At 34.6% G+C, this 12,209-nt stretch overlaps 1 protein-coding gene across 13 annotated transcripts in view; it reads right to left on the bottom strand.

Annotated features, from left to right (window-relative positions):
- Positions 1-12,209, bottom strand: part of ADGRL2 (adhesion G protein-coupled receptor L2) — a 179,698-nt gene that overhangs the window by 30,941 nt on the left and 136,548 nt on the right. For 12 of the 13 annotated variants that reach the window (XM_060024192.1, XM_060024220.1, XM_060024203.1 and 9 more), the window contains 4 exons: positions 9,274-9,564; positions 8,386-8,489; positions 7,358-7,543; positions 3,522-3,705 (listed from right to left, as the gene is read on the bottom strand). In XM_060024192.1, coding sequence (XP_059880175.1) covers positions 3,522-3,705; positions 7,358-7,543; positions 8,386-8,489; positions 9,274-9,564 — 765 coding nt within the window. The remainder of the gene's footprint in view (positions 1-3,521; positions 3,706-7,357; positions 7,544-8,385; positions 8,490-9,273; positions 9,565-12,209) is intronic. The other variant, XM_060024246.1, reaches the window with a different exon arrangement.

Below are 12,209 nucleotides of genomic sequence, written 5' to 3'. Positions count from 1 at the left end.
GCCCATTGGGAAAATAAATGATAGGGAATTTTATTATGCTGGATTAGGCTGATAATAACTAAACCACATAATCAATCTTAAGATCACAAAGAAAGACAATCAAACATGATGTGCTTCTTTTCATAAGCTGCAACAGAAAGTATTGGGGGGTGGTATTTAAACCTGAGGTTATTAGACCAGCCAAAGAACCTCGAAGGGTAGAAGGAAAACTCTTCCTTTCCAGTAAGAGCAATGCATCAGTCAAATGTACAACATGAACTTGTTTGTATCCTGGTTAAACAAATTAGGTATTAACAAATTTACAAAAATCAAATAACTGAAATCCCCTTTTTATCTTTCCTGTTTTTGATTTTTTTTTAAAGTATGAGAATGGCTTGTTTTTTTTTAAAGTCTAAGATACATATTAAAGTATTTAAAGTAATAATATAATATTAGGGTTTGCTTTAATAATACAATGGTGAGAGGAATAAGTGAAACAGGATTGGCTAGATGTTGTTGAAGCTGGGTAATGAGGATTTTTTATCAAAATTAAAAACTTCTGCTTCTCTCAAGATATCATTAAGAAAATAGAATGAAAAGTCACATGCTGAGTGACTATATATTCAGAATACATATATGAGACAAAAGATTTGTATCAGGAATATATAAATAATCTTTATAATCCAATAATAAAACAAAGAACTCAAAATGGGAAAAATCAGATACTTCACAAAAAGATATATGAATGGCCAATAAGAACATGAAAAGATGGAACAGTTTTCAGCAAAACATAACTTTGCAACCATACAAATGCAAAATAAAACCAAAATGAGATTCCACCACAAACCACTAAAACGGCTAAAATTTAAAAAGACATTTGAAAAGACAATTGTAAATGCTGGTGAGGATGTGAAGCAACTGGAACTCTAATTGCTATTAGGAATATAAAATGGTACAATCACTTGGGAAAATAGCAGCTTTACTAATAACAGTCAAAAAGTGGGAATGACCTAAATGTATAAATAGATATACAAATAGTGTTGTGCCCTTATAATGGAAATTCAGCAATAAAAAGGACAGACTTACTGATGTTGGCACCAACATAGATGAATCTCAATAACATTATACTGTGTAAAAGAGGCCAGATCAAAAGGAGTATATAGTCTATGATACCATTCAACGGAAGGTCTAGAAAAAGCAAAACTAAACTATAGTGACATAAAGCAGATCAGTGGTTGCCTGGGGCTGGGGGTATAACAAGACTGACTGACAAAGATTATAAAGGACCCTTTTGAGGTGGCTGAAATACTGACCATGCTGTTGGTTAAATGGGTGTACATTTGTCAAATCTCATCAAAAGAGTACCATTAAAACAGCTGCTCTTATTGTATATAAATTATACCTCAAAGTTGATTTTAAAAAGCTATAATCAGGTATAATTATAACATATAATTATACCATTTTACGAGGTCATGTATAAGGGTAAATCATACAATCAAGTGAAAATAAGGATTCAAGGAGAAACCACTAAGGAGGAGAATGAAATTGTCTTAATAATCAAAGATACTGTATCCACACCCTAAATTTAGATGAGAACATAAAGTGAAGACATAAAGGGATAATGGGCTATTTTAGTTCTCATGTCTAAAAAGAGAACAAGTCCTAGGAAAAAGTTGAATCTTGAATGCCATAGTAAATTACAGATATTATTTTTCACAAAATTGTGAAATAAAAGACATGGAAATATATTGGAATATGTAAAATGGCCTTCATATCGATAATTCTTGGGTAATAAATACATGCATACATTAAGTTCAGGGCATTATTTTTGAGAAGGCAGTAAAATGTGTACTATACGCTATGAGAATCTCTACCCACAATGTTCTTTCTTTAATTAAAATTTTTTTAAAAACCAGTGTAAAGGATAAACATTTAGAACTCTGAAAAATACAAGTATCAGGGAAAAAATATTCCTGGCCATTCTCAAACTGAGATAAAAATATCTCAGACATATAATAATAAAGTGTTCTGCATACGTAAAGCCGGTGGGAGCAGAGGATGTTGACCTGCCCTATCAAAATTTCTTTGCACTCTTGGAAGGAGCTTAAATGGGAAATTTTATGTTTTTTGGTTGCTTTTAAAATAGCCTTCAGAAGATTTAGAAAACAAATTGAGGTCACAACACAACACTTTAAACAATACTTTTTATGACTTATCTTCTGAGACAATCAAGTCCACACTCCTTTACCTTACAGGTACGTCCCTGGAAACATTTGAGAAGAATTGTTTAATGCGTATGTTAGGAATTTTATTAGACTACTAAATAAATTAAACCTCAAAATAACAAAAGCTTTAGACATAAAATAGGAGCTTTATTCACTGTCTATTCCTACTAAGCTATGGTAGAATATCACTTTCCTTATGACTGGTCTCCCACATTAAAGCAGGCCAAATTATTTTGATTTCACTTAAAGTTATTAAGTTATTTGTCATTTCAAAACCTCATAAAGTAAATAAAAACATGATTTTAATATACCTTTTTTCCTAAAAACTCAGTTATTTAAAATAAGCTTAAGGCTCAGTTATTTAAAATAAGCTTAAGCTTAAATCCAGGTATCATAATCTGATAGATGTCTATTTCTCCTATACACCTTGTTTCTCTGTATTTTTAAATAAAAGTCTCATACTTAGGTAGGCACAATAAGGCAATAAGATATGGCATTCCAGATAGCAAAACTTCATTCAATATCTGCTGCTCCAATGCACTCTTTCGATGGAAAAGTAGTCTGTGTTCCCTTTGGTTTTTTTTTTACATTTATGCTGTGGAAATTTTTTTACTTTACTAAGGGATACTAAAATTTCATTCGAGCTCAACCCCACTGAATAACAATTCTAAATCAGTCAAGCCTATATTAATATAATTTCACTGTACTTACAGTAGTACTTCTTTCAAATACCATCAAAAGTGAATTCCTACCTCTCACTGCCAGCATTTAAATTCTAAATGATGCTTCAAAACTATCCGCAGCTGTTTTACAGTCTATAAAGCATGGATATTCTGCTCTATGGGTGATGTAGTTCACTGACCACATTTTCACCTGAAAGCAGTTCTGTTTAATATAAATGTTTGGCTCAAATATCTGCGTGCCTAAAATATTTGGGAGAACGCATTTCAGAAAGTAATTTAACCTCATTAGGAACGTATTGTATAAAATGGAAAGGCATTCGCCACAGCTCCACAGCAAGCACTTTCATTACGTAAGCAATCCATATTCTTGCAGTTAAGTACTCTACACACTGTTTTCCTTTAATGATTTTTCAGTTGGAAAAAAACACCAACTTTTAAAAGACATAGGATAGATTTTGGCTTTTGCATTAATTTTATGAGTGTGATCAATAATATCTCTTATTAAGGGACAAAAATAATTGGACAAAATAGAAGTTTGGCACTGGGAAATAACTCACAAGACTCAATGGAAGCATTATTCTCTTAAACATCTATCTTCTAAATCAAAATTAAACCTGACAATAGATTCACTCACCAATATTTTCTGTGGGCATTGAGACCCTGGTTGGTTCTACGAGATTGTCAGCCAGGACAAAAGCTCCTTCTTCCAATGTATCCAGTAGCATTGTTGCAGTATGCGCTTGTTCAGAAGAATTCATGTGTTTCCATGATTCCAAAGCTTCAGGTCTCAGAAGGTTGTCCACTGTGTCAACAATTGCCTGCATCCATTAGAAAACTATCATTAGTTTTGACTACTTCTAGTACCAAGGTGATTTTCAATCACTGACTAGTGACAACTGTAATATTTATCTGTCATGATGATTTACTCTTACGGAAGAACACCTGGACAACATATATGTGGCCAACTTGATGTCTGACCCTTTCAAAATAGAACTAGCTGAATATCAGTAGACTACTATTTGATTATAAAGACTAAGTATAAAGAGATGACTCGTTTCTGTTTATCTAATCATATTTCAATTGTTGCAAAGAAATAAAACCAGTGTCAGCTCTTAATCTGAGGTATTACCCCTACATGCATGGTCACTCCTACATAAAACCTCAAGACTTAAATGTTCTAAATAGAAAACACTGGTGTCTCTAGAGTAGCCTAATACCTATGCTTGAAAATTAAACCATATTGTTTTTTGGAACCTGAACTAAAAATAACAACCAAAATTGTGCCTTATAACGTTGTCTACTTATTATCATTGGGAAAAAAACAAGGTGATTTCAAAGTGTATAAGTTATCTGTGAACATTTTCAACTCTTCCAATTGCCTGGCCAGCTAAAAAACACTCGAGAGTATACCTTAATTCATAAACAATCATCTGTTTTTAAGGAGATCAAGAGAACAGTCAAAATATTTAAAACCTATACTAATAATTTAAGAAAAACAGAAAGGCAAAGTAAAGTCTTAATAAATATCCAAGTTATAAATATTCCTACGTGTAGGTTTAGTTTATTACCATGTAAAACAACATTAAATAAAAATGTAACCCGGTCAGTTAAGCAATTGAAGGCAGGCTTTTGTACTGATACTTACTGTAGCTGTACACTGACTATGGCTTGGATAACTGAAATCACTGAGTTTATTTACTCTTTCCCATTTACCTAGCCATAATGTGTCATTAAGCCCAAATATCAATTGTTTTGATCTACTGATAATCACTGAGAAAAAAAAACACACTCTACAAAGAACAACAAAAATTGCTAGTTTGAGGTACTATATTGAAATGAGCACGGGGAAAAGTTGTTTGAGGCTACTGTCAGAGTTAAGATTAATTAGCTTAGTCCAACTTAATATCCTCGTTCTGTCTGCCACGTGAGCCACCACGACCTTCCTAGCAGGTAGAAGATACTCGCAAGTGGCATTAAAGGCTTTTTTCTCTCTCTGATGGGAGATAGAATAGTCAAAATGCTCACACTGATACTGCTACAGCCATTAACTAGAATGGAACAGAAATTGGTCTGCTGAGGCCAGATTCATTAGTCACCAAGAAATACAGACTGGAGCCTCTAATCTAAGTTACAAATGAATCCTCTGTCACAAAGCAGGAACTCGCTTCATTTGCACAGTGTAAGTCAGCTTCTGATTTGTAACTTAAGGAGTTTTATTAGTTTTATCTGAACACAGAAGCTCACTTGAGACATACTGAAAATGACACTGGTCAGAAATTAAGGTCATGCTGAAATTTACTACCTATACACATAACTCGCTGATGGCATGCTTTTATTAATTTGTAATGCTCCTTAGTTATTACTAGTTGTATTTTTCTAGTGGAATCAAAATGATCATTAGCCTAATCATATTCCTGAAGTAGTCTCCCTGCCAAAGAAAAAAAGCTATTCTATTCCCACTGAGATATATGTCCTGGGCAACATACTAATTATTACATTTCACACGTTAACTAATACCTTAAAGGTGAGCTGAAAATTTCCGTACAACAAATTCTATACACTTCAGTATCTATTTCTTTGCCCCCATTAAACAGGCTAATAAGGGACTTACAAAATATTACCACCTAAAAACAGACTTTCCCACTGCCTTTTCCTGTAAAGTTCTCAGATGCAGCAATGTCTATTACTCGTTAGTGAAATGCTGTTCTTTTTTTCTAGATCTTGCCAACTAAAACTGGTGAAGTCATATCTTTTGAATAATCTCTATTCTACAAAACTTACAAAGTTCTTTCGTTTTGTTTTCATACATATACAGATTAGTTCTTCAAGGTTTGATTGACTAGGAATATGGTCCCCAGATGAGTAGGGTTAGAAAGTAACCATCCCCAGCAAAAGGAACTTCTTTATTATTTGGATCTACCAAATAATTCCAAACTGTTTGGCATAATTCCAGTTGGCCTCACCATGTTTCCTATTTTACTTGGATATACCAGTGAGAAAAACTGGCTGCAGTGGACAAGGATTCTGAGCCAAACAGTGGCTTTCCGTTTCTATCATCTCGATAAAAACCAACATATAACATATATCGAGAGCACTGTCACATTATTTATATTTTATTTCCAGTAACCCATCCCCTTATCAACCTGATTCTAGAAATGACTCCAAAAAATTTCAAGACAAAGCCTGTTTCATTTAAGAGTACACCACAGAGATAAGAAAGCAGTGACTTTTTCATGCACATACATTATGACTACACAGTCTTTGATATGATAAACTGCCAGGAATATATCATAGCTGTTTCACTCAAGTTGTTTTTCAATCCACAGAGATGACAACAGGATATAACGAGACTTTATGATAACTTTCCAATTCAGAGGATATTTCATTAAAATTCTTGTATGTTTGGATGAATGGAAAAACAGCAAAAATTATAAAAATAAATTATTTGCTTATTCTGAGAGTAATATACCTGTGAAAAGCCAACATTTGTACAGCTGATATGGGGCACATTATATAATTATCAAAGACTGAAATACATTGGATCATGCAGCAAGATGATAAAGCGTAACAGGTAGCTGAAGAAGGGAGAAAGCAGGGTGACAGCACAGGGGAGATACCTTAAGGTAAGCCCTGCATGTCTTCTCTCGTTTTTGGAGCTTTTTAGTAAAAGAAAAGAAAATCAGAGGTTAGATTTTTATCTGTTGAAAATTGAGGAAAGAAGAAATCCTCAGAAATTAAGCTGGTGGTCCTGAGCTCAGCGTTTATTATGTACCGTAATCCTCTGGATTTGTGTGAGTCTACACTGATTGCCAAGATTGTGTATTCAGTTTTCAGCTGTATTTTACTAAACATGATAATCCAAAGTATCTTGATAAACCTAGAGACAAAGTATGTGATGAAAAGGAAGAAAAAAACCATAAAACCATTTCAGCCACAGATTTCGGATTCATATGAATTTCATATAAACACTTTACAGTGTGGCTAAAATAACTATCAAATTTTTGTCAAGGTAGGAAAAATTAGTGGCACTAACACACTATACTCCTAGCAAAGGAAACTTGTCCTTCTCTCAAAACCTACCACTGAAAACAGTATTTCAGTGGCTAACATTCCTATATGCATCACAATTTTCTTACAATCACAAGAGTTGACTGTATTAGTGTATCAGTTGTGTAACAGAATCTCTCCTAGTGGGCCTTCCAAAGTGAGAGTACTGACCAAAACCAGGCAGATGACGTTTACCACCAACTAAAATCTCCCTCAGGTAATTAGCGTCATTTGGGGGGTGGGGATGGGTGTGCACGTTGCTCCTTTCCCAACTATAATTCTTTCTTGAGATATGAACCAAATTAGAAGTTCTGTTTCTATGCGTTTGTCCAGGGGGCCAAAAGTTAGGCAGTTAACTGCTGGAAGAATCCAGAGCAGCCATACAAAACATCTAATTGAAAACAACGGAAAATTTCTACCTACCTTGTTATAACTCCGTCCAGCTGAATCCTTTTCACTAGGTTTCAGTTCCTGCAGCTGCGCATCAAGAATGTCCACCAACTGCTCCATCAACCTCACTGAAGAACTCACGTCCCCAGCAAACACTGGCCCTTTGGTATGTTTAGCCAGTTCATTGGCAAGGCTAGCAGCGTTTTCTCCACTTCTGATCTGAAATGACAGTTTATATTATCTCAGTAAGATTTCTTGTTCTGTTTGTGGCTTCTTATTTTTTCCCCAAGTACCTTTGTTGTGGTGAGAAAAGTATTTGCAAATATGTCAAAATCTGCAACTGAGACCAATAATTTCTCTTCATTTCAGATGATTAAAGATTCTTAGATCCTCAAAAACATATACTTAATCAGACATTTTAAAGAAACAAAAGGTAAAAAAATCAGAAATCGTTTAAAAAATTTTTGAGATAGTTCTCTCATTTCACTGCAACCATTTAAAACTGCTATTTAAAAATCTTATTTATTCCAATGATCCAAAAATTTAAGTGAAAATGTAATCAATATAATACTGAGGGCTATTATTATCTACTGCTTGCATTTTAGAAAGGTAGATGGCGAAGGAGAAACTAAAATGTCACTGCATTACAATGTAATATTAAAGTTACTAATGCCTTTTAAAGTCATTTTTCTTATTCTATCATAATCATCTGCAATATGAACATCTGCTTGCATTCTGTGGATTCAGTTGCAAATTAATGATACTTGATTTATTAGGCCAATACACTATTTGTCTTACAAACATCAAAAGAAACAGAACTAAATATGAATGAAATTAAGCAACTATGTACTCATTAAAAAGCTTAACATAGAAAACAGCATGCCCTAAAACATATGTAACTTTGAATAAATAGTTTACAGACAAAGCTATGCATAATTTTTTACTTTTACGCTGAACAAAGAGCAACGAAGCTGGTTTTAACATACAAAGTTAAATTATTTATGTTAGAAGTTAAAGCCCTTAATCACCAATGTGTATCATATTAAAAGGTTCCAACCAACCTTCTGAGCCAGCTGATTTACCCAGTGTGAGGTACAGTTGCTAAGATCGGGGCCCCTAGGGTTCCATGTTCCAGTGGAAAGCATGCAGAGATACGAGGCAGTTCCTACAACAGATGTAGAAAGCAACAGTGAAATTGAAACCATTTTTTCTGCATGCATTCGGGAAATCAGCTATGATGATCCTACTCCGTGTGTTAAATTTTGAATAAACATTAATGGAAGTAGTTGACAATAACTGATGAAAAGTAGGGTATAATACAGACTATAAACAGTAAATATAAAGTCAGCACAGAAATATCAGACATTTACAGCAAACAAACAAAAAGCCCTTGATTTTCTTGGGACTCATCCAAAATGATACATTGCAATGAGAAAGACAGCTGTAAGGAAGCCTCACTAGAGAATCCACGGGCAAAAATCTCAGGCTTGACCTAGGTCTTTAAGAGGGAGAGAATTTAATTCAGTGCCTGACCTTAAATGACTTTTACAGTTTAAAAACCTTTAAGTTGTCTACATGTGCTATATTACCAAAGTAACAAAAACAACAATGAAGTTAGCTATCGTAAATATCTCTTTCCTCAAATAAAATCACTTCTGTGTAGTTCAGAACCTACTTAAAATAAGTTCTTGTTTGTTTGGTTTTTTTTTTGCTGTACCCAGGCCTTTCACTGTTGTGGCCTCTCCCGTTGCGGAGCACAGGATCCGGAGGCGCAGGCTCAGCGGCCATGGCTCACGGGCCCAGCCGCTCCGCGGCACGTGGGATCTTCCCGGACCGGGGGCACGAACCCGTGTCCCCTGCATCGGCAGGCGGACTCTCAACCACTGCGCCACCAGGGAAGCCCCTAAAATAAGTTTTAAAATGTATATATAGTATTTGACAGGAAATACCTCTCGTTCCCTTGGGACATGGTCGTTCAACCATCATTCCCCTTTGTGTCTGAGGCCACCTTATCCCCCTTGCGTCTAATGCTTCACAGAATCTCTCTGGCAGGGGAAAAATATTTGTTACAGGAAGAATTTTGGTTGTAGAAACTGCTGGAGGTGGTTTTGTCCCTTTGCTTCCTTCCTGAGATCCAGCTACAGTTGTGCTCATGGGGCCTTTCTGTGAAGGGCTTGTGGTTGATACTGTGGTTTTGAACATCTCAGCTGAAGAAGTTACTGTCACAGCTGTGGTAGGCACTACGGAAAAAAGATGAGTATGTTAATCTCAAACACACACTTGCACTCATATGTGAACGTGTACACACGTGCACACACACACACACACACACACACACACACACACCCTACCCATCCAACTACCCCAAAACCAACAAAATGAGAAATTAATGAGAATATCCGTAGGGTGGGAGGAAGAATAAATCTCTTCCTTTATTCCAATTTATTCATATTGTTGGCTAAGCGATGGCAGTTTAGGATTTACCATAGATTTTGCTCTATGACTCTAATTGTGCTAGGCTTACTTCTCAATGAAATATTTGATAATAAATTTTATGTACAATTTCATCATATATCATGTAACAGGAAATGAAGGGCAGTTTCATATAGAAAATTTCAATGTACATATCAAATACATTATGTCATATCAAATACATTTAGAAAAATCCATTTCTTATATAAATTCATACTCTGAAACAATAAAATTCAAAGTATCAACAAAAGTCTAACCATTACATATAATTAGGACAATAGAAAATTTCAAGTCACCCACTCTGCATCTTGAAGGAAAACAAATACTGTAACATCTTTCCACCCAGCAGCCATTCTTGCTTGAGAGATTTTTGAGCATGCCTGATTAGATCCAAACAGAAGATAAGCTGGGCATGCTTGTGCTGTTTCAGTAAGGAAACATCTGAGGCTTCGACATTTTTACTTTTGAAAACACAGGTATGAAAAAGAAACTACTTCTGGTCAGAGGTTACAATGCAATCTCATATCAAGATAACGGGTTCGATCAAATAATGCCTAATTTGAAAACAACCCTACATATCCTACTGACCTTTAACAGAGAGCATAAAAGGATTTAAAAATATAAAAGTGGATTTAAGCGTAGAAATTTTAAAATAAAAAAAATTTAAGTTTATTTTGGACTTCCAACATTACTTTTAAACTGTTGAATCCACTAGGTTAAAATAATAATGGAGCTTAATGTTTCCCTCATTAACACTTAATTTAAAAAAAACAACAAAAATTCTGTCAGTAAAACTTTAATGGCACCATTTAAAATCTATTAGGTGATCACACTATAGTTTTATCAACATTTAGATTACTGGCTCTTAAGACCTTGTAAATATGATGCCTTAAATTTAAATTGAGTAGAGCAAACTAAAAATAACTATTTTTTAAAATAATCGTATAAAACATTTAATTTATGGCTTTGCTATACATAAAAAACAAATGAGAACATTAAAACTTCTTGGAAAACAAGTTCATATTATCACTGATAATATTAAGCTCTGGTCCATAAATAGTTTACATAATTCTGACTCTATGACAGAGTATGCTAAGTTTATCAGAAAAAGTAGTGTGTACTTGTTCCTAGTTCTTTAGTAGTGAGAAACTTCTTGTTATCGATAAGTGCAAGACACACTTTTTACACCCTTTTTTCATTCTATCACAAGAGAAACTTCTTAAGCAATGTTTTATTTCCAGGGCATCAGTTACTGACCATATGAGAGAAGCCTGTGTACATTAGCCAAGCATCATGCCTAGCCAGCTGCTGCAGAAACCTATTCAAACCTGTTTATCTTTTTCTGTAAAGCGCTTCCCTGACATCCTGTTAAACCTCGTAATTTTCTTTTGATTACAATGCAGCCAGGCTTTCAGTGCTTTCTCAATTAACATTTGTCAAAAGCATCACAATCTTTTGCAGAAGTGTCAAGTGAATGCTGCTGAATGAAATCTAAAAGCCGGGGGCGGGGGGGATCCGGAACAAAGAGAAAAGGGCAGAGCAAAATGGTTTAGTGCTACACCTTCTGATGTATCCCTTGACACTGTGCTAATTAGTACATATTTAATCACTGAAATATGTATTAACAATACTACAATTAGTGATCTGTTTGCTGAGCATCAGTAAAGATTCATAATAAGTGAGTGAAGGTAGGCAATAAAATGACTTCTATTAAATGCACAAAATTTCATGCAACATTCTATACCATATTTGCATGTGTCATTGATAATAAAATTTCATACCTTTTTACCTTTTGTTCATCAAAAGAAGTTTAAAGGGAAGCAACACATTCTTCAAAGGTAAACCAATGAAATATTGGGGTACCATGAAAATAAACATGAACGTCAACTTTAAGTGGCAAAATGAAACCCTTTAGGAGGACAACTATAAGATTTTGCAAGGCCAAAGCTTAACAACTTCAAGGAAAGCATTTTTTTCTAACGTTGAAGCTAGAAATGAAGAGGTATTTCTAAAAATTAATATTTCTTTCCCTAGGTGAAGACAGGTCACAACAGGGCACCCCATGATGATAAAAGCTTACACTTTATTCAGCATTTATGTACCAGATGTTGTGCTAATCACCATTCATGGATCATCAGATCATCTTATTTAATCCTTATCACAACCCCATGAAGTAGGCACTATGATTATCTTCCTTTTACAGAAGAGAAGACTGAGCCATGGAGGAGGTTAAGCAATTTGTTCAGGTTCACTTGTCCATACTCTTAAATGTTATGATCTTACTTTTCTAGATAAAAGATTTTCAGAGACTCTGGGAAAGTATGGCACCCTACTAAGCAATTTGCCCTTATTTTGGAGCATTTAACTGACACTGTGTTCTGCATAAATCTTTAAAAGAAGAAAAAATGTGGGA

The sequence above is a fragment of the Delphinus delphis genome, chromosome 1, assembly GCF_949987515.2.
Source record: "Delphinus delphis chromosome 1, mDelDel1.2, whole genome shotgun sequence".
Classification (NCBI taxonomy): domain Eukaryota; kingdom Metazoa; phylum Chordata; class Mammalia; order Artiodactyla; family Delphinidae; genus Delphinus; species Delphinus delphis.
Note: the sequence above shows the minus strand (reverse complement) of the source record. Positions and strands in the feature narration are given on the sequence as shown.